This window comes from Erinaceus europaeus, chromosome 4 (genome assembly GCF_950295315.1).
Source record: "Erinaceus europaeus chromosome 4, mEriEur2.1, whole genome shotgun sequence".
Lineage (NCBI taxonomy): Eukaryota > Metazoa > Chordata > Mammalia > Eulipotyphla > Erinaceidae > Erinaceus > Erinaceus europaeus.
The window spans coordinates 112,040,114-112,067,498 of NC_080165.1; the positions used below are offsets into that span (position 1 = coordinate 112,040,114).

Here is a 27,385-nt window from a genome sequence, read left to right on the forward strand (position 1 = left end):
GAAGCAATTACAGAAGCCAGACCTTCTACGTTCTGCAACCCACAATGACGCTGGGTCCATGCTCCCAGTAGGATAGAGAATGGGAAAGCTATCAGGGGAGGGGGTGGGATATGGAGATTGGATGGTGGGAATTGTGTGGAATTGTACCCCTCCTACCCTATGGTTTTGTTAATTAATCCTTTCTTAAATAAAAAAGAAAAAAAAAGACATGGATTCATGAAAACAGCTAAGCTGTGTTAACAGGCAAATGCTGGTGCAGGGAGGACAGTTTCTTCCTGACACACATCAGAATCAGCTGGGAAATGCTTCCCCTTGGCAATGCTTAGACCTCACCCAAAATTGCTGAAAAAGAATTTCTGACACTTTTATACGTTAAAAAGCTACAAAAATGTCATTCTGACAGTCTCTGATGAGGAGTCCTTCCTCTCCAGAAGGTACACCACATACTTGGCCTGATTTCTGTTTTTATTTATTTATTTATTTGTTATTGATTTTATTATGAATAACAAGTCCGTTGGATAAGAGGGGTACAATTCCACACAATTCCCACCACCAGAGTTCTGCATCCCATCTCCTTCACTGGAAGCTTTCCTATTCTTTATCCCTCTAGGGATATGGACCCAGAATCATTATGGGGTATAGAAAGTGGCAGTCTGGCTTCTAGAATTGCTTCTCTGCTGGACATGGACATTGACAAGTAGATCCACACCCCCAGCCAGTTTCTATTTTTCCCTAGTAGGGCAGGGCTCTGGAGAGGTGGGGTTCCAAGACATATTGGTGAGGCTGTCTGCCCAGGGAAGCCACATTGGTGTCATGGTGGCATCTTCAGCTTGCTGTCTTGGGTTTTAATGTATCACTTTATCTTCCTTTGTCCTGTATACTGCAACCTGACAGTTAATCCCATGTTACTGAGCTAAGAGTCTCCACTCCTTCTAATCACAACTATCTTTACTAAAAGAACCACAGAAAATAAAATCTTCTTTAAGAAATCCTTTGTTTGAGGCTTTTAGAGAATAACAAAAACAAAAGTGGCATTTTCATATGCAGTTGTCTTTCAGAAAAAGATGATTTTTTCCTTTTTTTTTTCTTTATTGGAGATTAATGGTTTATAGTTGACAGTAAAATACAGTGGTTCATACATGTGTAATATTTCTCAGTTTTCCACATAACAATCTAACCCTCTCTAGGTCCTCCTCTGCCATCATGTTCCAGGACCTGAACCCCCACTCTCCACCCCAGAGTCTTTCGATTTGGTACAATACACCAGATTTTTTTTTCTTGAATTCACATCATAAAAGCCTTCTAAGGAGTTATCTTTCTTTGAAGAGTTATTTACACTTATTGTTAAAGAAGAGGAAACTCCAAGATGATCTGACTATAAATAAATTAAATGTACATGTCTTTGTTTCTAGATATATGAGGCTATAAAATAGTGAATCCAATAACACATGGCACATAGAAAAGCAGACTTGTTCTCCTGCCATCACATATGTTTGTGTTTTGTCTATCATCTATAGATCTTTTACTCACTCTATTGTTTGGAACCATCAAAAGCAGTTCAGACACGTGGGAAATCTGGTTTTTTGTGTTCAATTAAGACAAATTCCTCAAATAAATATTTGTATCTAACATTTTTTCTAAGTATGCCTATGAGACATGGACAGGTGCTTGAATTTTCTACAATAAGAACTTAAAAAACTGAGTATGCAAAAGTGGCAAGTTTAATCATATTTTTATTTTTAAGATTAAATTTTTTTCTACTTTTTTTTAGTGATTTAATAATTATCAACAAGATTGTGGGATAAGAGGGGTACAAATCCATACAATTCCCACCACCAGAGTTCCATATCCCATCTCCTCCATTGGAAGTTTCCCTATTCTTTATCTCTCTGGAAGTATGGACCAAAGACATAAGGGGTACAGAAAGTGGGAAGTCTGGCTTCTGGAATTGCTTCTCCACTGGGCATTGGCATTGACTGGTTGATCCATACCCCCAGCCTATTTCTGTTTTTCCCTAAGTCGGGTAGGGCTCTGGGGAGGTGGGGTTCCAGGACACATTGGTGAGGTTGTCTACCCAGAGAGTCAGGTTGGCGTCATGGTAGCATCTGCAACTTGGTGTCTGAAAAAACATTAAGATTTAAATAAGAACAAATTGTTAAATAATCAGGAACCTAAAGGTAAGAATAGAGCAGATGAGATTTGGGGCCTTCATGTTGGAAGAAGCTAGGAAAACTAGTTTAGATATTCTAAGGGCCAATGACATTACTAATTTTTGCCTGAGCCCCACTGATAATATGCAGGTGGGCTGAAAGTATTGTCTGGGAAGATGGTGTCAGAGTCGGGAATAGGATTAGAAAGCTGGTCACTATTAGGTCACCCCATCAGACCTCCATATCCCATCCCCTTTCCTGATAGCTTTCCTATTCTTTAACCCTCTGGGAGTATGGACCCAAGATCATTGTGAGAGGCAGAAGGTTGAAGGTCTGGCTTCTGTAATTGCTTCCCCACTGAACATAGGCATTGACAGGTAGATCCATACTCCCAGCCTGTCTCTTTCCATAGTGGGGAAGGCCTCTGGGGAAGTGGAGCTCCAAGGCACATTGGTGGGATTGTCTGTCCTAAGAAGTCTGGTCACATCTTGCTAGCATCTGGAACCTGTTGGCTAAAAAGCTATTTTCTTTCTCTCCCCCTCTGTCTTCCCCTCCTCTCTCCATTTCTTTCTATCCTATCCAACAATGATGACACCAACAATAACAATAATAACTTCAACAATAAAACAAGGGCAACAAAAAAGGAAAATAATAAATAAATATTTTTTTAAAAGAAAGAAAAATCAACCCATAAGTGTACCTATAAACTTCATAGTACTCTTCTCCCAGTAATTGATAGAACAAGTGTGCAGAAAGGAAGTAGGGATATGGACGCTCTCAGCAATATTATCTATCAGCTTGGCTTAGTTGACATTTCTAAAGCATCCTACCCAACTGTGTGATAGACATACTACTCAAGACAAGTATGCTATTTAATTTCCAACTGCCTGGCTTTCCATATGCCCTTTTGTTACTAATTTAGAGTTTGATCTTATTATGGTCGGAGAATATTCTTTGTGTGATTTCTGATCCTCTACATTTGTCAAGGTTTATTTTATAATTGAGGATATCTTGCAGGATATTGTGGTGAATACTTCAAGTTTCCTTCTTATAAATAAAAATTTAAAAACATTATTTATCCATTTTATGAAAGATAGAACAAGACCAGAGTGCATGTGACTCCAGGGATCGAATTCACAACCTCATGCTTGGGAGTCCAGCACTTTATCCACTGTACCACCTCTAAGATCACTAGGTGGATACTTTTCCAAAAAGTTTTAAGTTTTATCAAATAGTTTGAACACATATTCTTTGGTTTCTAAAAAAATTGCCTACAGAATAAAATTATATTTTTGGCTGTTACTTCTAAGGGATAAATGTAAAGATGTGGTTTCAATATTTAAGTGTAAATTTAGTAAAATTTATGTTTACTAAAATTTAAAATGTATACTTGCTTGGAGAAGTTAATTTGAAATTAACAGATGGTAATTCTGTTTAGCAATGCAACTAATTAGTGTTAGCATATGAAGTACTGAGAATCAAATTAAGGCCTCAGCCATTCAAGTCCAGACAGACTTTTTTATAGATAGACAAAAAAAGAATAGAACGATAGACTTAAACCTGGGTCATGCCCATGACAAAGCAAGTATGCTATACAAGTGAGCTATTTTTTCAGCTCCTCATACCCATCATTTACAACATTTGTAGATAGTTTATAGTTTGTGTTTTCTGTTCTTTTTTTAATTTATTTTTTATTTAAGAAAGGATAAATTAACAAAACCATAGGGTAGGAGGGGTACAACTCCACACAATTCCCACCACCCAGTCTCCATATCCCATCCCCTTCCCAATAGTTTTCCCATTCTCTATCCCTCTGGGAGCATGGACCCAAGGGCGTTGTGGGTTGCAGAAGGTGGAAGGTCTGGCTTCTATAATTGCTTCCCCGCTGAACATGGACGTTGACTGGTCGGTCCATACCCCCAGTCTGCCTCTCTCTTTCCCTAGTAGGGTGGGTCTCTGGGGAAGCGATTTTCTATGTTCTTGATAATCAATTTTCAGTGAAGTGGGGTCAGATAGCGGTATACTCGGTAGAACACTCTTGTGCTTTTCAGGGAATAAAGGCAAAATTATGATGGTCCATGCACAACAAAACTGAGAACAAACAAACAAACAAACCTAAACCATTATTCATTTTCTGTTTTCAATCATCAATGGGGTGTTACTGCTCAGACTGATAGGTATAGGTATCTGTCTTTTTCAGATAGAGAACGATAGAAAGAGAGAAAAGAACACCATGGCATCAAAGCTTCCTTCAGTACAGTACTGGCTGGATATGAACCTGGGTCTTGTCCATAACAAAGCAAACACATTATCTAAAAGAGCTATCTTGCCAGCCCTGAATCTTTAATCTTAGGATTATCATCATGAACCTTTGGCTGGACCCCAAATTCAAATCCTCACCTGTTCACTACACATTTCTACTCTAACCATCATACATTCACAGTGAATGCACTGAAGCCTATGGCTTTTGAACATTCATTCTCACTTGCACCACCCCCCCACACACACATGCTTCACGATATATATGTTGAATTTATGTTGTTCCTATATACTCAGTAGCCTTTCCTTTGGGAAGTTCCCTTTCTCTATTTGGAATAAATCTCTAAAATACAGCTACCTACCCAACACCACTTGGTAACAAACATGTAAAACCACACCTCTTAGTTTGCTGTCTTCCAACACTCTGGCAAATGTTATCAATCAAGGAATTAGTTTTATGTAAGTGAGATCATAATTCCTTTCTTACAAATAGATGCAAAAAGTATCTTGCTATTAAGGCTACTAACCTTAGAATGAATTTATAGTTAATACAAATAATATGAATATCTATCTCAGAATGTATGAGAATAAATATAGTAAATGCTTGATAAATGTTAACAATGATTATTCAGTACCAGTAATTCTTTTTTTAATAATAAATTTTATTTAGTTGTTTAATAGGACAGAAAGAAATTGAGAGGTGGGAAAGATAAAGAGAGACATCTGAAATACTACTCTCCCCCTGCAGGTGGGGACTGGAGGCTTAAACCCAGGCCCTTGAACATAGTAACATGTGTGCTCAACCAGGTATACCACTGCCTGGTCCCACCAGTGAATTCTGTTATTCCACTGTGCCACCTCCACTCTGAACCTGGATGAATAGATATCTTGTAACAGTAGAAATGTTACTAGTGACAGAATTTCAACCTCCTTAACAATGTATTTGGGTTTACAGTTACTGATATTTATATACTTTTCCCATATTTGGGAGCATACTCTCTTTCCTGATCCAGCTTTCTAGTCCTATTCCCAACTCTGACAGCATCTTCCCAGACAATACTTTCATCCCACCTGCATGTTAGCTATTGAACTCAGGCAAAAATTAGTAAAGTCATGGGCTACTTGGAATATACCTTAAATAGACTTCCTAGCTTTTCCAACATAAAGATGCCAAATCTCATTTGCTCTGTTCTTGCCTTTAGGTTCCTGGTTATTCAACAATTTATTCTGCTGTGTATCTTAATGCTTTTCAGCCACCAAATTGTAGATGCTACCATAACACCAACCTGACTTCCCTGGGTAGACAACCTCACCAATGTGTCCTGAAATCTCACCTCCCCAGAGTCTTACCTCACTAGGGAAAGATAGAAACAGGCTACAGGTATGGATCAACCATGTCCAACAGAGAAGCAATTCCAAAGCCAGACCTTCCACCTTCTGCACCCCAAAGAGATCTCAGAGGGATAAAGAATAGGGAATCTGCCAATGGAGGGGACAGGATGTGGAACTCTGGTGGTAGAAGTGTGTGGAAATGTAACCCTCTTATCCCACAATCTTGTCAATCATTATTAATTTTTTTTAAAAAATCTAGTTTTCCTCAGTCTTGCCATTACTACTACCACCATGAGATTCTTGAACAATGTTTTTGCTGGCCAATCTGACTAAATTTTCACTCTCTACAATCCACCCTCATTTCCAGTACAGAGCGAGCAAGCTTCACTAGGCATCTTTCTGGAAACTCCCTGCTCCAATTTCCTTTTTGCTGTTTTTTATGGGACTTCACTACTCCTCACTCACTTTTTCAAATAGAAATAGAAAAGGGAGGATGAAGGAGAAAGACCACAGCACTGAAATTCCCCAGTGCTGTGGGTTTGGGCTTAAACTTGGCCTGCTCCAATTTCTGAACAGATCCCTCTCCTTACCTTCCTGTTTGTACCTTAATTATACAGTTGGAATCACCTCTCTCCCTAACATTCTAATCAATCTGATATCCTTCCTTCCACAAGATCACATCTCACTAATTCAAGTAGTTCCTTTTACCTTGAGAGCCTTTTCTTCAGGATAATAAACTTCTATCATTCTTGATAAAAATTCCACTTACAACACCTTTTCCAACCACTGTGAATTTCATTGGGCTTACCTCAATATTCTGCATAATTTTCAATTCTGTACTACAGGCTGCAACATAAAATCATGGATAATCATTTACTAACTCTAATCAATAAGAAAACAAAGTCTTTTATTATTATTTATTTGTTTGGAAAGAGAGAAATTTGGGAGATGGATGAGGCACCTACAGCACTACCTTACTGCTCATGAAGCTTCTTCTCCCACAGGTGGGAACTAGGGGCTTGAATCTGGATCCCTGCACATTGTAATGTGTGTGCTCAACCAGATATGCCACTGCCCAGTTCCAGAACAAAGTCTTTAGACTATGTTCTTCAGTGTGTTCCCAAATGAAGTGACAAAATCACAATAAGGATCAAAATCAGCATTTTATAAGGTCCAATCATTAACACTAATAATTCTTACAAAATTTGGAGATTTTTAAGAGAGTGTTTCTTCAAATAAAGATCATTTTTATTGTGGCTACATAACCTGGATGCAAAACTTTGATTCTGAGAGACACAGGGATACTTAGAATGACAAAATAAGACAGTATGGTAGTTTTAAAATAATTACATGCTCTTCTTATATAAACACTTTAATATTCCTTAGGAAGAGTTGGTCTTCAGTTTGCATCCAACTTTCAAAGACTGTCAAGTATCTGCAGAAACTGTTTATGAATAATTTAAGAAACAAATATTCCCCTACCTCAACAAAAAAGTCTCACTCAACCAGATTCCTGAGAAAAATAATAGGTTTTGCTCACTTTACAGTGTGATACATAATTTTTTGAAGATATAAAAATGACAGGCTTCTAAAATATGAGTCTCCTTTTGTTTACAAATCCTATAAAAATACATTTAAGTAGTCTTGTCCTCTGACTTGATTTTCCAGTTTACAAGAAATAAAAAATAGCAATAAGCAAAGATATGCAAGCATACTAATCTTGCAGCAATATAATGTCAACATCATCATGAACACCTTGCAGAAGTAGCTCTCCTTTATACATCACAATCTTTCTTCGTTTTGCAGCTTTGAGTGTCCCTACTAATGCTTCAAAGAGGTTGGCACATCTGTCATCTCCGAAGAGTACTCCAAATTTCACACTTAACTTCCCATCAGCATCTAAGTTGAGGAGATTCACACAATGTTAGCAAATGCAATCTGTTTTTGCTGGCATTTTCATGATCTTTAATAAATACATAACCAGAGATGAATCAAGATTAGAATTTAACTGTTAATGATCATGAAAGGGTAACACAACAGTTTTAATATTCACAATAACTGCTTTTCAGAATCAAAAAGTGAGGGTTTCCCGGAAGATGGCGGACTGAGAAGCTGCTAGTGGCTGAGCTCTGACCACATCTCCTGGAAACGGCAGGATTTTCTGCCTTTAGCAGGCCAGCCAATAAGGGGTCCTAGCGGTCACACCAAGGAGGTGACTATAACTTAATTTGGGTTAAGAATTAGAGTAGGGAAAAAAGGGGAAAAAAATTTTTTTCTTCCTTTTAATTTTCAAGTATACCTCCTTCCCCGCCCCCCCTCATACCAAGTCTCTGGGGACTAGTTCCTAGCAGGATTCCCTGCTAGGAGCTCCTTTTCTTTACCAAATTCCTGTCCCACCAGGGAGTATCATTAATTCTAAGTCTATACCCTTCTGAAACCTCTGGCCTTTTTTTGTTCTAAGTAGCCAACCCCCCCCCCACCTCACCCCGCATAGCTAATTAAATAATTAAAAATAAATACATTAAAAAAAAACCTTTCCTTTCACTGCCCTTTTATGACTGTTCTTTTTCTTATCTTTTTCTTTTTTCTCTCTCTCTTTCTTTTTTTAATTTTTCTTTTTCTCATTCTTGTCATCCTTTCTTCCTTAATCCTACAGCTTCCAAAGTCACAGCCCCAAGCCCCCACACCACCAAACAGTCTGCTTTTTTGAATTCACTGATACACATTTGGGAAGTTCCTTTCACTGCTCTTTAATTACAGTTCTTTTTCTTATCTTTTCCCTTTTCTCTCTCTTGTCTCTCTCTCTTTTTTTTTTAATCTTGTCATACGCTTCTTCCTTCTTCTTTGCCTTTCTGAATTTGTGAATTATTTTGGGGAAGAAATCGGACGCAGAGTGGACTCTCTATGTGTGTATCTCTGCTCTAGTTCCCTTTCCCCTCTTGTTACCCCTAGAATATACAGTGGATAGTAGATTTGCATAAATGTCTATTCTTGCTATCCTTTCTTTCTATTCTCTTTCTTCACTGGGATTTGGTTACTATTTTTTCACGGACTGGAGAAATTGTTTGGCTAACTGGTAACGATTAAACTACTTCAATACTTGCTTCAGTTGCTACTGTAATTCCTGAGGTTGGTGAGTGCAATTGTCATAAAGGTATTTAGTATAGTGTTACTTGTACTCAAGACACAACAACTGAGGAACAACAGAGCATAAAAAAAAGAAACACATAAATCAAAAAAATGGGTAGATCAAAAACAAATAAAACTGCTACTCCAATGAATGAAGACAAGAGCCCAGAAGAAACTACAAATCAGCCAGAAGTAACCATAGATAAGAAAAGTATGCAAGCAATAATAAACGTATTAATCACAGAAATGAAAACAACATTGGAGGAAAGGAATGGCAGTGTTAGGGAAACAACAGTTGAGACCCCCAAGGAAAATACTGATTCTCTTGAGGCAATTAGAGAACTGAAAGCTGAAATAGCTGTAATGAAGAAAGAAGCTGAGGCAAGGGAAGGCAGACTAACAGAAGCAGAAAACAGAATTAGTCAGACACAGGATGAGTTAGGGAAAACGAAGAAAGAGGTGAAAGAGCTTAAAAAGAGATTGAGAGATACTGAAAACAACAACAGAGACATATGGGATGATCTCAAAAGAAGTCACATTCATATAATTGGCCTGCCAGAGGAAGAAAGAGAGGAAGGGGAAGCAAACATTCTAGAGGAAATAATAGAAGAAAACTTCCCAGACCTGAATAACAGAAAGGACATCAAGATTCAAGAGGCCCAGAGAGTTCCAAACAGAATCAACCCAGACCTGAAGACACCAAGACACATCATAGTCACAATGAGAAGAAGTAAGGATAAAGAAAGGATCCTAAAGGCTGCAAGAGAGAAACAAAAAGTCACATATAAGGGAAAACCCATAAGATTCTCTGCAGACTTCTCCACTCAAACTCTAAAAGCCAGAAGGGAGTGGCAAGATATCTATCAAGCCCTGAATGAAAAAGGGTTTCAACCAAGGATAATATATCCTGCTAGACTTTCATTCAAACTAGATGGAGGGATCAAAAACTTCTTAGACAAACAACAGTTAAAGGAGGCAACCATCACCAAGCCGGCCCTGAAAGAGGTACTAAAAGACCTCTTATAAACAAGAACATCACTATAATACTTGCAATATATCAGAGCAAACAAATTTTTTTTTGAACAATGGCACTACAATACATTAAATCCATAATATCAATAAACGTCAATGGCTTAAACTCACCCATCAAAAGGCACAGGGTGGGGGGATGGATCAGAAAACATAACCCAACCATATGCTGCTTGCAAGAATCCCATCTGTCACAACAAGATAAACACAGACTTAAAGTGAAAGGATGGAAAACTATCATACAGGCAAAAAAGGGCAGGAACAGCCATTCTCATCTCAGACATGATAGATTTTAAATTAAATAAAGTAATAAAAGATAGGCAAGGACATTACATAATGATTAGAGGATCAATCAGCCAAGAAGACTTAACAATTATTAACATCTATGCACCCAATGAGGGACCATCTAAATACATTAAGCACCTACTGAAAGAATTTCAAATACATCAATAGCAATACAATAATAGTGGGAGACTTCAATACCTCACTCTCACACTTAGACAGATCAACAAAGCAGAGAACCAATAAAGATACAAGAGAATTGAATGAAGAGATTGACAGACTAGACCTCTTGGACATTTTCAGACTCCTCCACCCCAAAAAACTGGAATACACCTTCTTTTCAAATCCACACAACACATACTCAAGGATAGACCACATGTTAGGCCACAAAGACAGCATCAATAAATTCAAGAACATTGAAATCATGCCAAGTGTCTTCTGAGACCACAGTGGAGTAAAACTAACATTTAACAACAAACAGAAAATTATTAAAAGTCACAGAATTTGGAAACTAAACAACATACTCCTTAAGAACCACTGCGTCAGAGACTCACTCAAGCAGGAAATTCAAATGTTCCTGGAAACTAATGAAAATGAAGACACAACCTATCAAAATATTTGGGACACAGCTAAAGCAGTACTGAGAGGGAAACTTATAGCCATACAATCACATATGCAACATCCAGAAGAAGCTCAAATGAACGACCTTACTGCACACCTCAAGGACTTAGAGGAAGAGGAACAAAGGAACCCTAAAGCAACTAGAAGGACAGAAATCACTAAAGTTAGAGCAGAAATAAACAACATCGAAAATAAAAGAACCATACAAAAGATCAGAATCAAAAAGTGATGAAATAAATACAAGGTGCCTTTCTAAACTTCCTTTTCTCTGAAATCATACTGCAAGTGAACCAACAGTATTTATAACACCAAATCTGCCCATATTGAGTCATTTGTGCAATATCTCAGATACTTTTCCCTACCTCAATTCTTTTTTCTCCCAAAATGGATTCAAATACCACCTCCTCTCAGACGTTTCCATGATTTCTTAGAAAAGTTCATTAGTTCTTACATAAATATGCCAAGGCACTCATCAATCATTAATTTCAATAGTACTAAGTACTAACATTTACTAAATACTTCTCATGTAGCTAAAACTACTCAGTGCATTTTACAGTCATTAAAAAAGTGTTTAGTTTCAGGTCTCTAGCACTTTAACACAAAGCTAGCTTTCAAAAAATATTTGTTGAATAAAATAATTTAATTTTCAAAAACCCCTTACTTACCTGATCATATACCAGATGTCTCTGAAGAATTTTAAAAGATACAGGTAAAGCTAATTTATCAATTTCCAACTTCAATCAATATATCATATTTATATCTATATCAGTAAAATTAACCTAAATTATAATTTAGATTAGTCAAAATTATACCAAACACATTTTAAACAATTATCCATAATGTATCAGTAGATAATATATCTTCATGGCTGTTTCCCAACTCAATAAATCATCTGTTACTGGGGACAGGTAGCTCAGAGTTTTAGTGAAGCTGAAATGGTCAAAATATTTTCATCCTTATATAAATTATAATTACTTTGCACTCTTCTAATTATAAAGCTTCTGACTTTGAAGTTTATTTAGGTTCAGTTTGCCCTAGTAAAATAATAGTATTGTTCTGAGGGTGTAAAGGCTAGAATTTTAAATGTAACTTGAATCTGACAAATCAACAGCAGGCTGACATGAAGATCTAAGAGAATAAAGTCTTACAAATCTTTAGAAAATACCTTTATTAATGCAAACAACAGCACTACTCAAAGTGTAACAAAATGCCACAGAGTTAGGGAGAAGCTGGAAATGTAGAAACAAGAACCGTAGGCAGAGACATCACTATTGAAAGCAAAACTCACTAAACTTTGATCTCATGGGTATGGTCAGATGGGTGGCAGAAAAATGTAATTTGAAAACAGTGTTCATTTGATTGGTTGGCAATCTAAACAGTTTATTTTATTATCTGATAGATGTTCTCCATCAACATGCCAAAGTCAACTCATGAATTTCTTCCTAAACTGACACAATCTAAGATATGTAAGAAAAGAAACATGCTTTGCCATGTGTACTTAAACAGTGTCTGGTATACATATGCAATGGACCATAAAGCTAAATTCACTTGGTAAAGCTATAAAAATTTTTATATGCTTCTAGCCCTTTTCTCTACTCTTGACACCATTCTCTGAGACAATATTTTCACCCAACCTCAGGCTAGCTACAAAACTTTAAAAAATCTACCATAGTTGTATGCCCCTAGAAACATGCCTAAAATGGTTTTCCTAGCTTTCTTCTACCCTAAAATCCCTAATCTCATCTGCTCTAGTTCTTCTTTTTGGTTCATGTTCATTAGCTATCTTGTCTCAACTTAGGTCATGTCACCTTCCAGACACTAAGTTACGGATGCTACCATGACTCCATCCCGACTTCTCTAGGCAGATGACCTCACCAATGTGTCCCAATGAGAGGTTGAGCAAGAAGGGACAGGGGAACCCTAAAGGTTTGCTTCATCTTATCATTTTCCCTGCATCACAAAGCACCCTGCATTTTCTGCCTCCAGGAGCCCGGTATTCCTTAAAACATTAAGCCAGCTCCCCCTGCTCCACCCTGCATTCCTTGTTACTATGGCCCATCCTTTTATTATCTACATATCAATCTTCTGCTTTGTCTAACAAATGATTTAAGGCCTCCACCCTGTTCCCCCACCAATTCTGCTCATTTAATATATTCTTTTTCTACCCTCAAGACTGCAGGGTATTATTAATCCTACCAGTTAAACCTCTAGCAACAGTTGCTACGGAAGTCCCTACCTTTTTCCTCCCCTTTTCTAACCATGTATGGTATTGTCAAGCCACTTCCATTTCCGACTTGTCTTTTCCGTGTTCCGACCTGGCGAGGGCACACCAGGAGGCTGATGCCAGCCATTGTGTTTTGCACCACGTGGCTTAACCAAGTGTGCTACTACCTGACTCCGGGGCACTCGGATGAATAAAGATTTGAATTGCCTCGCCGCACGAGCTTGGTTCCTGGGTCATCTCTCTCTCTCATGTCACTAGCCAGACTCTTTTGGATCTCTTCTGTAGTGAATGTTCTGTTCATATCCTTTGCCCATTTTTGGATGGGGTCATTTGCTTTTTTGTTGCTAAGTTTTCTGAGCTCTTTGTATATTTTGGTGATTAGTCTCTTGTCTGATGTATGGCATGTGAAGATTACCCATTCTGTGAGGTATCTCCTTGTTTGTGTGATAGTTTCTTTGGCTGTGCAGAAGCTTTTCAATTTGATGTAGTCCCATTGATTTGTTTCTGCTTTAGTCTTCCTTGCAATTGGGTTTGTCCTTGGGTGTTGACAGGTCAATCCACACCCCCAGCCTGTTTCTATCTTTCCTTAGTGGACCAGAGCTCTGGAGATGCGAGGGTCTAGGACATCTCCTACAAGCCTGTAAATCCTGCTCCCACTTGGAATTCCCAAGATTTGAATCAATTTTTTTGTGGAGAATCTGTCTAGTTGCTGACTTCAAGCCACCATCTTGACTCCACCAAAAAGGAAGTTTTACAAATGGTGAAGCAATTCTATATGGGTCTTTCTCTCTTCCCCTTCCCCCCATTTCCCTCTCAATTCTTCTCTGTCTCTTAGAAAGAAAGGAAGAGAGAAAGAAAGAAAGAAAAGGAAGGAAGGAAGGAAAAAAGAAAGAAGCAAGCCAGTAGGAGTAGCGTAAGCATCAAGCTCCAGAGATAACTCTGGTAGCAATAAGAAGGAAAAAAAATAATAGGAGAGATACATTTGACACTAATGATTTACTGGCATTTTCAAAATATGACTTATTAACTCAAAAGACTAGTTATTCAGAAGCAGACAAAGTTATAAGAATAACTAGGGATCATGTTAAGTGAGATAAGCCAAGAAGTGAAGGATGAATATGAAATGATCCCACTCATTGACAGAAGTTGAAAAAGAACAGAAGGGAAAACACAAAGCAGAAGTTGAAAAAGAAGACCAGAAGGGAAAACACAAAGTAAAAGACTCTCGGGTGGGGGGAGAGTTCAAGTGCTGGAACATAATGGCAGAGAAGGACCTAGGGCATGGTTAGATTGTTCTGTGGAAAACTGAGAAATGTCACACATGTACAAACTATTGAATTTTTTAAAGTCAACTGTAAACCCCACCCACAAAGAGAAAAGAATTAAGTTATAATAATAAAACAAACCTCGTAAGACACTTCTTAAAGCTGTTCTTTTTAAAAAATATTTTATTTATTTATTTTTAATAACAGAAAAATATATACAGAGAGCTATCAGAGTATGCTCAGCTCTGGCTTGTGGTGGTGCTGGGTATTGAACCCAGGAATGTATAGAGCCTCAAGCAAGAAAGTCTTTTGCATAATCCTTATGCTGTTTCCCCAGACCCTTAAAGCTGCTCTTCACTTACATGATATAATTTTAAAAACTTTGAATTCCATTGTCCTCACTGCTGAATACAACTAATAGTCTTATAATTTTCAAAATGTTCCCCAAACTTTATCTTGAGATAAGCCAAATATCTAAATTTACAGTATGCTGGAGGTAAACAGCTAAATTTACATTTAAACTCATTACAACTTAGGAAAGGGACACTAATACCACCAATATTACATGGCACTGAAAAGAAGAAAAAGGAGACCATACCAACACAAAACAAAACAAAATAAAATACCCTGCCTAAGGATAGCTTATTTTAGTTATATGAACCTGGTTACACAAAACTCAAGATTTTGGAAAAATAAAGTCAATTTAGTACAGTTTCAATATGAGTCCCTATCACTTAGAAATCTAAAATATTGACAAGATAAAATAGAAAAAAAGTTTAATGGTATAACAGGGGTGAGGAAATATATCACTCATTCAGTAGGGTGAACACCATGGTGTACATAGGGACTGAGTTCAGGCCCCAGCACCATACAAGAGCACCTAGATATCAGTGGTACTATGCTGCCTCTCCCTCTCTAATTCTATTTGTCTCTGTCTATCCATTGAAATGAAAAATAATATAAATATCAGCCCAGGAGCAATGAACTACAGCAGTAAGACACCTCATACCACCCCCAGTACTGGGGGTGAAAGCTGCATTTAATTTTTTTTAATAAAATAACATGACAAAAAATTGATTTAATCACTAGATTTTAAGGACAACCAAGTAGGTGGTGTATAGAATTTTCTTTCTATCAAAGATTAACAAAATAACTAAGCAATTCTTTGCATCAGAATCACAATAACCTAATGTCTTTTCTTCTCCATAAATCACTTCAAAGTTGAAGCAGTTCTCACCTCGGTCCGGGAATAGTACTGGACAGAAACCCCATTATAGGTTTATACAAAAAGTTGGCTATTCTTGGTAGTAAACTTGGGGGAAAATACTGTAGCTATGTTGGAATACTTTTTTTGAAGGGAGGGGTGTACAGATCAAATCCAATGCCTCATATATGTAAGATATGTGTTCTTTCTCTAAGTTACATCCCCAGTCCCTAGAATACTTACTCTTTAAAATTTATTATATTTTTATTAGTAATATAATAGTAATTTATAATATTACAAGATAACAAGAGTATAATTCTACCACCAAAGTTCTGTGTCCCCACTCCCCTTCAATGCTAACCACCATAGTTCTCCCAAGAAATATGGGATTACCATATATACATTTTTCTTTTTTTCAAGTTCATAAGAATACTTACTTTTTGAACCCAAACGGTGAATCTCTTCCACTAAGAGATTAACCTCATGATCCACATTCATTGCTTCTGAAGAAGAAAAAATACGTCTGTATTATAATTTCGATGATTCACTAAGCACATCTTATCAAAGTCAATAGTCTCCTTCTCTGATGGAACATTATGACCATTAATTTACCACATTCCTGTTTTTTTAAAACGCACTTCAAGCATAGTACTTCGGTACCTCCATCCCCCCACTATCTTTATAACACCTGGACTGATGCCATTCATATTTTACAGAATTGCACTCTATTTGAATGCTAACTCCATCTTCTCTGTCATGCTCTGCCTAGCACCCAAAATACAAAAGATGAATGACTCAGGACAAGTTCTCAGATAACTCCCCATCCAGAACAGGAAAACGATATGAAATAATCAGAAATGGCACAAGTAATCTTCGAGTGGTGGATCTAAGGCACAGAGGAGGAAGCTGCTGTTTATGTGCTCACCAAAGATATGATAGAGGTCAAGGAAAGGACTGGGAAAGCATATTCCATGCAGAGGGAAGGATGTATGCAAAAGGACAGAAGCATAGGAGAAAAAGCATACCACAGGTGAGGTTGATCATAAGCCAGTATTTAGATATACCCAGATAAATCAGGAGACTGTAGATGTGCAGGAAGGCAGATCTGGAGAAAGGCTGCATCACACACATGGTGAGTATCCTTCCAGGGACAGTGTGCAGTGCAAACTGACTACAGTGGAGAACTTGAGAGGACCATTTAATCCAGAACTAACAGCAAGCAGCTGAGACTTATTGCGGTTCAGTAAATGCTCTACAGACCAGGATCTCAATCCCCTGTACTGTACTTGGCTATCACTACATGAATCTACTGCATCTTTCTTTCACAAGACCTTCACTCTTAAATCTCCAACCTATATTCATGTTACTTTGACTACGAAAAAGCATGAAAGAGAAACGCCATAATGTTGTTCAGATGTGGATTGAATCTGGAACCTCTAAGACCTCAGCATACAAATTCTGTGTTCTAAGAGCCTAAATTATCTCCCCTGCTCTATTTCATTGTCTTGGGCTATTGCTTTGAGTCTAACTCTCACATATTCAGACTCAGCTTAGCTCTAACTTCCTCCAGGCAGCCTTCCCTGAAACATGGAAGGAGAGCTCCCCCAAGTGTGTTCCCATAGTATTGTGTGTCCTCTGCATTTCACTCAACTGCAATAACTAGTTTACAAGGTTTGAGCTCTTTGCTTCAGGCATCTGTCTGTAACGACTGCTGTTGGATCATGTCTGACACCCAAAGCAGAGGTTCAATAAATATGTTTGATGGATTAAATAAATAAGCAAAGGTATGAGAGGGTATTGGATTAAACCTGTGGGAGTTGCTGCTATAAAGCTGTTGATTCAAGTGAGGTAGAAAGAAGTTCTCAGAGGAAGAGCACTCAGCAACAAAAAGGGAAGGGGAATCTGTAAAGCACCTATTGAGAATGAAAGGAAATAGACACTAGCAAGAAAACCGGAAAGAGGTGGCAGATGTAGAAAAGAGTACCCCCACTGAAAGTCAAAGAAGTAAAGGAAGAAGAGACAATTATTAACAGCGAAAACAACATGGGGGTCAGAAAATATAGACAACTAGGCAGAAAGTTCATTGATTTAGTCTGTTTTCAAATCATGTTTTCCAGATCAAATAAGAGACTAAAAATGAGGCTTGCATGTATGGTGCGCTTTAGATAATGATTTGGAAGAAACCACCTACTCTCTGTGGATTGAAATTAATTCCTGGTAACTGTTTAAAACCCAGAGTGACATTTATGTTTGATTGATACTGATTGGGAACCCAGATTTTTGATCAGCTGATCACTAAAGGTACTGCAACATTATGTGTGAATATTATAAGCATATACTGAAATAAAACTCAAAATAATAGGTTAATTAATCTATGTAAAATCCTGTATCAAAAATCAGTGTCAAAGAAACAAACAAAAAAAAAAAAAAACCAAGTCAGGCTGTTAAGTGTGCAGAGACTCAAGTTCAAGGCCCTGGTTGCCACCTGCAGGGGGAAAGCTTCAAGAGTTGTGAAGCAGGGCTACAGGTGTCTCTGTCTCTTTCTCTCCCAACCTCAATTTCTCTCTCTATCCAATAATAAATAAAAATATTTAAAATAAAAAAACTATAGCATCCCAGAGGGATAGATAAAGAACAGGGAAGTTTCCAATGGAGGGAATGGGACATGGAACCCTACTGTTGGGAACCATATGGAATTATACCCCTGTTATCTTACAATCCTGTTAACCATTATTATTTATATATATATATATATATATATATATATATATATATGTCTCAAAGTTTTAGAGTTTTTGTTGTTATTGGTTTGTTTTTGCCTAGCACACATTCCCCATTCCAAAGCCATCAATCTAATTTTATTTTGAATTGAGCTTTTCCTTTCTACTCTAAATCCATTTGTCTTTTGGAAGAGCCCTGCACTGAACTCCAGTGGCAGTTCAGGCCAAAAAAGATGGTTTGGGGATAAGACAGACAAGCCCATCTGGAATAATGAATTTCAGCCCAGGATTTTGCCAGGACTATTAAAGACTCTCCTACTAGGAGAGTTTACAGACATTGATATAAATGACTACCAAGGAAGAGTCTGACAGGAATAAAGTTAACACAACACGTTGAGCCACAAAACTATGATAAAGCTTAAACCTGGACTTCCCAGTTACATTAATGATCCCATCTGTACTCCTATTGCTGGTTCTGATTGAGTTGCTGCTACTTACACTCTAGGAAACCTAGAACTATTTTCCTTTTTTTTTTTAACATTTATTTATTTATTCCCTTTTGTTGCCCTTGTTTTATTGTTGTAGTTATTGTTGTTGTTGTTGTTATTGATGTCGTTGTTGGCTAGGACAGAGAGAAACGGAGAGAGGAGGGGAAGACAGAGACGGGGAGAGAAAGACACCTGCAGACCTGCTTCACCGCCTGTGAAGCGACTCCCCTGTGGGGAGCCGGGGGCTCGAACCAGGATCCTTACGCCGGTCCACGTGCGCTTAACCCGCTGCGCTACCTCTCGACTCTCCCATTTTTCTAAAAATCAGTAAAAGACCTGCTTTTTTTTTTTTTAAGTATGTATGTGAAGTCTTTTGTGTTGTTCTATCAGGCACAATGAATAGCTGTCAGAGAAAGAGAGACTGGGAAGAGAAAAAAATTATCTAACAATTGAAACTGCCTTATGATGATTAAAATGTACACACTGTTATTGGAAGCATTAATGCAGATATAGAAGTGGGTCTGTGAGTATTGACAAATACAATTATCCCCCACGAGATAGAGGTAGCATGAAATGTATAAGGGGATTACATCTTCTCTTCATCTTTCATGCTCTGTGCTTTTCCTTCACTATAAAAAGATATCTCCTAATCAGTTTTCCACTACTTCCACCAACCACCAACAGCCCACAAATAAGAGCTGTTTTACTACATCATTCACTATGTTTTCCTTCTTTCCTACTAATTATGAAAAAATGCACTAAATAAAACTGAGTTACATGGAATATTTATACTGAATAAAGGAGAAAAGCTCCCTGCCTGAACCCTAATAAGTAGGAAAATAACACAAATGTGAACAATTGCTAACATACGTACTTTGGTTTCTTTGGTGCCAAAGGGGGAAATACTTATTGTAGCAGTCTTTGAGAGGTCCATGACATTATATGACAGAAGCCTGAGACTGCAGTGAGAAAGATCAAGAACAATGAACTGAGAGGCTATAAACAGATCCTGTTTAAAAGGGGAAAAAGAGCTCACCAATGTGAGGAGGAGGATGGGTGAGGCATGGCAGATGCTAGTGAGGTTCTAGTGACATTCTAATTGTGCATTGTGCTGTGAGAATCACAAAGAAAGTGGAATGTCTTCCAGTCATATGGTAAAATATCACACCATATATATATCTATATCTATATAACATGTAAAGACCCTCTTAGAGGGTTTTTGGTTTGGGTTTTGTTAAGTTTGGAAGCATTACATCGAGACTGTCTAATTCCCAAGGAATAAAACCTATTGGAGTGGGCGCGTTGGGGATCAGAAGCCAATTTTATGTCCTACGGCTAGTCACGTTTGTCCAACCCCCTTCGCAAACCCTGACTAGTGGCAGGCAGCTGGTGCAGGTCAAAGAATGACTGTGTTCCTTCCTGCTTCCGCGTGGGCACGCACACACACCATATTTGGTTATCTTCTCTCCAAGTTTGGGAGCTTGCCCAGAAGGGGCTAAGAGACCCTGTCCTCCTCAGATCACCATGCAGCCAAAGAGGAGAGGAGCGCCAACCTAGCCTCGCAGAGCAGGGCCACAGAGCGGCCTCTCCGGAGAGCTTCTACTCCTGAAAACCTTTGTCTCCACAACTCGCGCGCTCACCAACAGCCTGGGCGCCCCCGCGCAATGAGACAGAGGGCGGTCACCCCGCTTCAACCAAGCCCCTGGCTAGCTCGTTACTGCACCACCTCCTACACACAACCCTTAGCGCACAGAGCCACGCCCACCGCGGGTGCGGCTAGTCCGATGCAGAGACCACCGAGTAGTAGCTCAGGGGCGCGCCCCTCCGTCGAACCCAGTCACTTTCCGCCCAGTCCCCCTGAGCCTCCACCAAGAGCAAATCCGACACGTCGCACGGGTTCAAAATCACTCTGCTCGCTTTCCTGTCCATTCTCTCCCCCCACCCGGCCCGCAGGCCGTCACGTGAATCGATTGAGGAAGTCGGATGGTGGAGTGGGGGCAGAGGGGCGCGCCCACTGGGTTTCAGCACCTCACCCCCACCCCTCTCACCACCCCGCCCATAAAAATCTCCAGGCGCCTCAGCCCCCTCCCAGCCCTTGCTCTCCACCTGCAGTCCACGACTCCCCCGCCCAGTAGCCCCATCCAGCCTATGCCCGCGTCTAACCAGGGTGCTCACTCACCTCTCTGCCTTCTTTTCTTTTCCAGTGAAAACACCGGTGCAGCCCGGAGGCACTGATTATCCTCCTCTTAGCTTCCTGGCTGAACAAGGAAGTGGTGGAAGCAAAGAGAAGACTGATGGGGAGGTGGAGTGCCGTGGGGGCTGGGGTGCGGTGGGGGGAGAGTTAAGAGTTTCAGCTCTCAGAAGGGACCGCCCACACGCCCTGAGGCAAGCCTATGAGGAAGAATCTTGCCAGAGGAGATGCTGAATAAGGGGGCAGAGTCCAGATAGATGGCTGAGCGTCTGCTGCTTCTAGGAATACTTTCCAGAGTTTAGATTACTGCAGCTTTTCCACTGCGCCACCCGAAGCCAGTGACTCTCAACCCGCAGTTTCTGATTCTGCGAGCTGATTTACTGCCTGGGCCGTTGTTTCAACAGAAGAAATCAGGCGCCCCCAATGTGCAGGAGGATGCTGAAATATTTTATAAGGAACTAGATATTGGTTCTGAAGCCTGAGAGCAGGAGCTGTATACAGTAGGATGGTCTGATTGGCCAGCCAAAAAAAATGCACACTTGAAAAAAAAAATTCTGGGGACTGGGTGGTGGTGCACCTGGTTGAGCGCACACATTACAACGCACAAGGACCCAGGTTCGAGCCCCTGGTCCCCACTTGCAGGGGCGAAGCTTTGCGAGTGATGAAGCAGGGCTGCAGTTGTCTCTCTCTCTCTCTCCCCTCCCCTCGATTTCTGTTTCTAACAAATAAATATTTTTTAAAGTTAAAAAAAAATCTACTGAGATAATCATAGTCTTTAATCCTGCTTCAACTTTTTTTTTTAGATTGTATTTAGTTGTTATTAAATAGAGACAAAAATTGAGAAGGGTGAAGAGATGGAAAAAGGCAAAGAGATACCTGTAGCCCTGGGGCTTAAACCCGAGGCCTTGCGCACTGTAGTGTGTGCATTTAATCAGGTGCACCACTCACCACCTGGCCCCATTCCTGCTTCAATTTCAATATTGTTTTCCTCCCTCTTTTGTTCATTATTTCCTACATTTAACTGCAAAATTAAATAGTTACACTCCGTATGTCTTAGTCACTATTGTTTTAATCTGTGGGAGGAGGTGTTGTGAGAAGAATGGAATTAAGATCTGTTCAAACCCCAGACCATTCAACATCCCTTCCCAAACTGTATTCTATTAATATTATCTTTTTGTAGTTAACACCTATCACATTGAGCTTAATGTTGAATGAGTCTCAGTTCCCTACCACCAAAGATTACTCTTCCACTATGGATTGAAATGTTTGTTCTACCTGGAGTCCCACTAGAAAAGAATCCCTACTGAGAGAAGGGATTCAAAATATTCCTAGGACAGAGATTGCATGAATACAATTACCAATACCATTCCTTACAGCTGACTGGATTAAGAGTAATCATTTAACCCAAGAGAGGTTCATTATCATAGGTAATGACTTGGAATAAATATTGTAGTTCTCACCAAGCAGAAACTCTGGTAACCGGATAAGTCAATCAGAATCTCCTTTGGAAACTGAAAAAGGAGAATGCAAAGAACTGCCTGTCCCATACAATGGCCAAAGCTGAGAGGCAGTAGAGAAATGAGACTCTGGAAAACAGTAATCAGAAACCATGAGGATGACATAGTCTATGGGGGTTGGAACAAGCAGCAAAAACAGTAGACAGCAACTCTAAAAGATGAGGCCCAGCCATAGCACATCCAAATTCCTAAGGCTCCATGAGGCTTCATTCCCTTCCCAAACTGTGATATATTAACCTTTTATACCAAGCATGTGTGACTTTGGGCATGCCCCTTGATGTTATCTTTCATACGACCTAAGATTACTCCTTTAAATGGTTTGACTCCTGGGGGTCGGGCAGTAGTGCAATGGGTTAAGCGCACAAGGACCAGAGTGAGGATTCTGGTTTGAGCCCCAGCTCCCCACCTGCAGGGTTGGAGAGTCACTTCAGGGGAAGCAGCCCTGCAGATGTCTACCTTTCTCTCCCTCTCTCTGTCTTCCCCTCCTCTCTCAATTTCTTTCTGTCCTACCCAACAACAATAACAAGTGCAACAAAATGGGGGGAAATGACCTCCAGGAGCAGTGGATTGTAGTGCAGGCACCGAGCCCCAGTGTTTACCTTGGAGACAAAAAAAAAAAAAAAGTTGGATTTCTCTTGTCAGATGAGGTTTAACATAATTGAAAGGTCCTTTGAGCTTTGTTTCCCACTCAAAACTGAAGTTATATTTATATCTTTCAAAGTGTATGTACAGTATATACATATATAAGCATATATATATATATACATATACATACTTTGAAATACAGATATTTACAGGGTGGGGGTAGATAGCATAATGGTTATGCATACAGATTCTCATGCCTAAGGCTCTAAAGGCCCAGGTTCAATCCTTCACACCACCATAAACCAAAGCTAAGCAGTACTCTGGTAAAAATAAATGAAATAACTAAATTAAATTAAAATCAAAATTTACCTAGCAGGACCTAGCAATTTTGAGTCTTCATTCAAACAGTATCCATCTGAAGTGAATAACTGTCTAAAGTGCTCAGCAGCTTTATGTAACTAGTGACCACTGTGTTAGTCATTGTAACTATAAACATTTCTAGAAGACAGCATGACACATTGACTAATAACTTCATGTGCCTGCAGCCAGTAGGTTGAGAGCAAAACTTGCATGTATAAGGTCCCCAGTTTGATCCCTATACCACATATGTAAAAGTAATACTCTGGCTTTCTAGGTAATAAATAATTTTTTAATGAAATTTCAGCTGAACTTACTGGCATGCACCTATAGTCCCAGCTACTTGCCAATCAGGTGTCCACACTGAGTTTAGCATCAGTATGGTGACCTCCTGGGGCCAGGGGTCTATCAGGGTGTGTAAAATGGAGTGAACTGGCCCAGGTTGGAAGTGGAGCAGGTCAAAATTCCCATGCTGGTCAGCAAAAACAAATTTTCATATTAATGCAGCAAGAATTATAATAACATATTTAAAGGTCCATAGAAAACTGCCTCGTGGTCCGAGAGGTGGCGCAGTGATAAAACTTTGGACTCTCAAACATGAGGTCCCAAGTTCGATCCCCGGCAGCACATGTGCCAGCGTAACATCTGGTTCTTTCTCTCTCCTCCTATCTTTTTCATAAATAAATAAAATATTTTAAAAAAGAAAAGAAAACTGCCTCTATTGTAAGAAATAGGAAAAATATTTGCAAAGGAATATTATATTTTGGGTCCACATTGAGTTTACATAACATGTTACAGTGTGCAAGGGCCCAGCCCCCACTTACAGGGCGAAGCTTCACAAAAGGTGAAGCAATACTGCAGGTATCCCTCTCTCTTGCTCTCTATCTATCCTTTCCCTCTCAAATTCAGTGTCATAAAAAAAAATTATGTTTTTGCTTTATTTTACTTTTACTTTAACCACTGTACTGTTCAGCTCTGACTTATGATAGTTCTGGGGATTGAGTTTAGGAGTTCAGAGGCATGAAAGTCTTTTTGCATAACCTATTAAACTATCTCCTCAACCCAAGAACAATAATTCTATACTAAGTAAATTATCCAGTAGAAAAAATATTAAGATGCACCAAGAGATAGGGGAGTTTTTATAGCAGTGCTATTCATAATATTTCTTAACTAGAATTACCCAGGAGCCAATAATATTAGAATGAATAATAAATGATGGAATAGTCCAATAACGGAAAATTAGCCACCAAGAATAGCCTTCAACTGCATGCAACAATATAAATGAGTTACATACTCTGTATTCAATGAAGTGTACCTACTATTCCTTTTACATAAAGTTTTTAAAGGAGGTTAAATTAATCAGTGATGCTAGAAATAAGAATAGTGGTTGTTGGGAGGTGGTGAACAACAACAGACAGGACATGGGAGAGACCTTTGGGATGCTAATAATGTCTGCTTACTGATCTGTATACTGGAAAAATTGGTATTTTGTTTTGAGAATTAATTAAATGATTACTTATGGTTAAAACTTTGTCCCTGGTGCTATATAGTTTTCATATTTTATTTGTTTATTAAGGAAAAAGAGATAAAGAAGTAAAGATAAAGAAAGAAAAGCAAAAGCACTATTCAGCTCTGGCTTAATAACCAGGTATTGTTGGGAATGGAACATGGGAGTTCAGAGCCTCAGGCATGAAAGTTTACTTAAATGATATATTCTTTTTTAATATAACATTTTTAATAGAGAATAGAGGGTAATGACCAAACAAAATATTTTTCCAAGAATGTAAAAATTATTTAATAACAGGCAATTTAATTCTCTATTGGCAGTGGTTACTAAATTTTATCTCATTGTTTAAAATGAGATTTCTCATTTGGATTTGTCATCCTAGTTCAGACTAATTTCACTTGTGCTTTTATTAACATTGATAGCAGTAGTAATATTAGTGGTAATTCAGTATCACACAAAAAAGTAAAAGTAAAAATTATGCCTTCAGTAAATAGTGGAAATAAGGATTACATATACAGCTAGTGAAGTGTTTTCCAAGAATGCAGTTTTCTCACACAAATAGAAATCAATTTAATACAGCATTTTACTAGAACAAAGAAGAAAATTCACATAATTATCTCAACAAATGTAGAAAATTCATTAGTAAGTCCATTCATTTATAGTTAATAGACTTTTGAAGGGTGTTGTCAAGACCACTCGGTGGGGAAAGAATAGTGGTTGGTAGGCTAGTGAACATACACTAGAAAAAGAATTAATTACGTCTCTATCTCACATCTTATATAGAAAATTTTAAGTGGGTCAAAAATACGTGAATTTATCATTAGACTGCCTGTTATATATATAAGTGCATAAACCACAGAAATATTTTTCTCTGTTTCTCCCTCTCTATCTCCCCTCCCCTCTCAATTTCTCTCTGTCTCTATCTAATAATAATTAAATAAAAACTTAAAAAATATTTACCTAACCATAGGTAAATATTAAAAAAAAAAAAAAAGACTTTCCTGTCTGAGCCATGATCCTTCAAAGTTCCATGTGCAATCCACCCCCATCAGCCAGTGTTGAGCAGCACTCAACACACACACAAACCAGAACAGTTAATGAGAAATCACTTTTATGAGTCAGAGCACAGTGTCTATGTGCATGTTTTTACCTTGAGTACTGATTTCTAGTTACTGAAACATTTCCATCTACTTCCTTCTGAGAATGTTTCAGAGAGTTGTTGCAAAGTTAAGACTCTTGTCTCTTTCTGGATGCCCCAGACTTTCTAAATGACTTCTAAATATGCATACATTCAGATTCATTCTTTGTGTTATAAACTTCTGTGGGTTTTGAAAAACGTACTTTGTTAGGCTGGAAAGCATAGTGTTATTTATCCACCTTTAAGGTAATCTATGAATTAGGATCACCACCCTAAAAATTCTGTGTTTACTCTTCAATCCTACACTCTCTGACTCCCACCAAGAACCCCTGGCGATCTCTAGTCTGTTTACCATCTCTAAAGTTTTGGCTTTTACAACATCCATAGTCATACAGTATTTAGTCTTATAAAATTAGTCTTTATTTTATCTATGGGCATTTATGGTCCATCCATCTTAACATGGCTTGATAACTCATCTCTTTGGAGCACTGAGTACTACTGCATATTATAAATGGACATACTATAGTTTGTTTATTCCTTTACTTATTGAAGGAAATTCTGTTTACTTCCAGTTTGGGGAGATTGTAAATAAAAGTATGATAAACTTTCTGTATATTTTTTGCATGTTGATCTTTTGAAATTAGTTGGGTAAGTACTTAAGTTTACAGTTTCTCAGTTGCATGGTCAGACTATATATCACCAACAAGAAACTGCATACCATTTTTATAGATGGCCCTACCCTTTGTATTTCCATAAGCAACACTTGAGTATTACTAAGCACCACAAATAGCTGGTTGTAGGGAAATTGTGAGGGATGTGGTAGAGCCTGGCAGGGCTTGACATGAAGAGTGCATCTATCCTGTCAGTCTCTACCGAGAGGTTGAGCAAGAAAGGACAGGAGTAACCCCAAAGATTTGCCTCATCTTATCAGACTCCCTGCCTCACAAAGCACCCTGCATTTTTCTGCCTCCAGGAGCTTGGCATTCCTTAAAAAATTAAGCCAGCTGCCCCTGCTCCACCCTGCATTCCTGATAGTATGGCCTATCTATAATCATTGTTTTGCCTGAAAGATGCCCATCCATTCCATTCCTTTGAACTATCTTCTTTCTACCCTCAAGACCCTCCCTGCCTGCAGGGTATTATTAATCCTACCAGTTAAAACCCTCACAACAGTTGCTAAGGAAATTCTTTCCTTTCCAGCCCCTTTTGCCTTTCTCCTCCCCTTTCCTAGCCATTTCTGTTTCTGACTTGCCACTTCTGGGTCTGCCCTTTAAAAGCTTTGGCTTTCTGATATTACATTGCCTTGCCACCACAAGTCTGTTCCTGAGTCATCTCCCTTGCATAGTTGAATAAGTAGCAGCCCAGGCTGGCTCCGGTTGAGTTCTCT

The 27,385-nt window shown here is 38.7% G+C and overlaps 1 protein-coding gene across 1 annotated transcript; it reads right to left on the bottom strand.

Annotated features, from left to right (window-relative positions):
• Positions 1-6,885: 6,885 nt before the first annotated feature.
• Positions 6,886-21,150, bottom strand: ABRACL (ABRA C-terminal like). Its single transcript, XM_007531492.3, has 3 exons — positions 20,883-21,150; positions 15,933-15,998; positions 6,886-7,640 (listed from the first exon to the last, which is right to left on the bottom strand). Exons 2-3 carry the CDS (start codon positions 15,991-15,993, stop codon positions 7,456-7,458), a joined length of 246 nt encoding a protein of 81 aa, XP_007531554.1. The 5' UTR covers positions 15,994-15,998; positions 20,883-21,150; the 3' UTR covers positions 6,886-7,455.
• Positions 21,151-27,385: the final 6,235 nt, after the last annotated feature.

What these genes read in the sequence shown, in the direction of transcription:
- ABRACL (XM_007531492.3), bottom strand. Translation starts at nt 15,993, where the DNA reads ATGAATGTGGATCATGAGGTTAATCTCTTAGTGGAAGAGATTCACCGT. An exon ending in TCACCGTTTGGGTTCAAAAA is followed by an intron (nt 7,641 to 15,932) that starts GTAAGTATTCTT and finishes TCCTCAACTTAG; the next exon opens with ATGCTGATGGGAAGTTAAGT.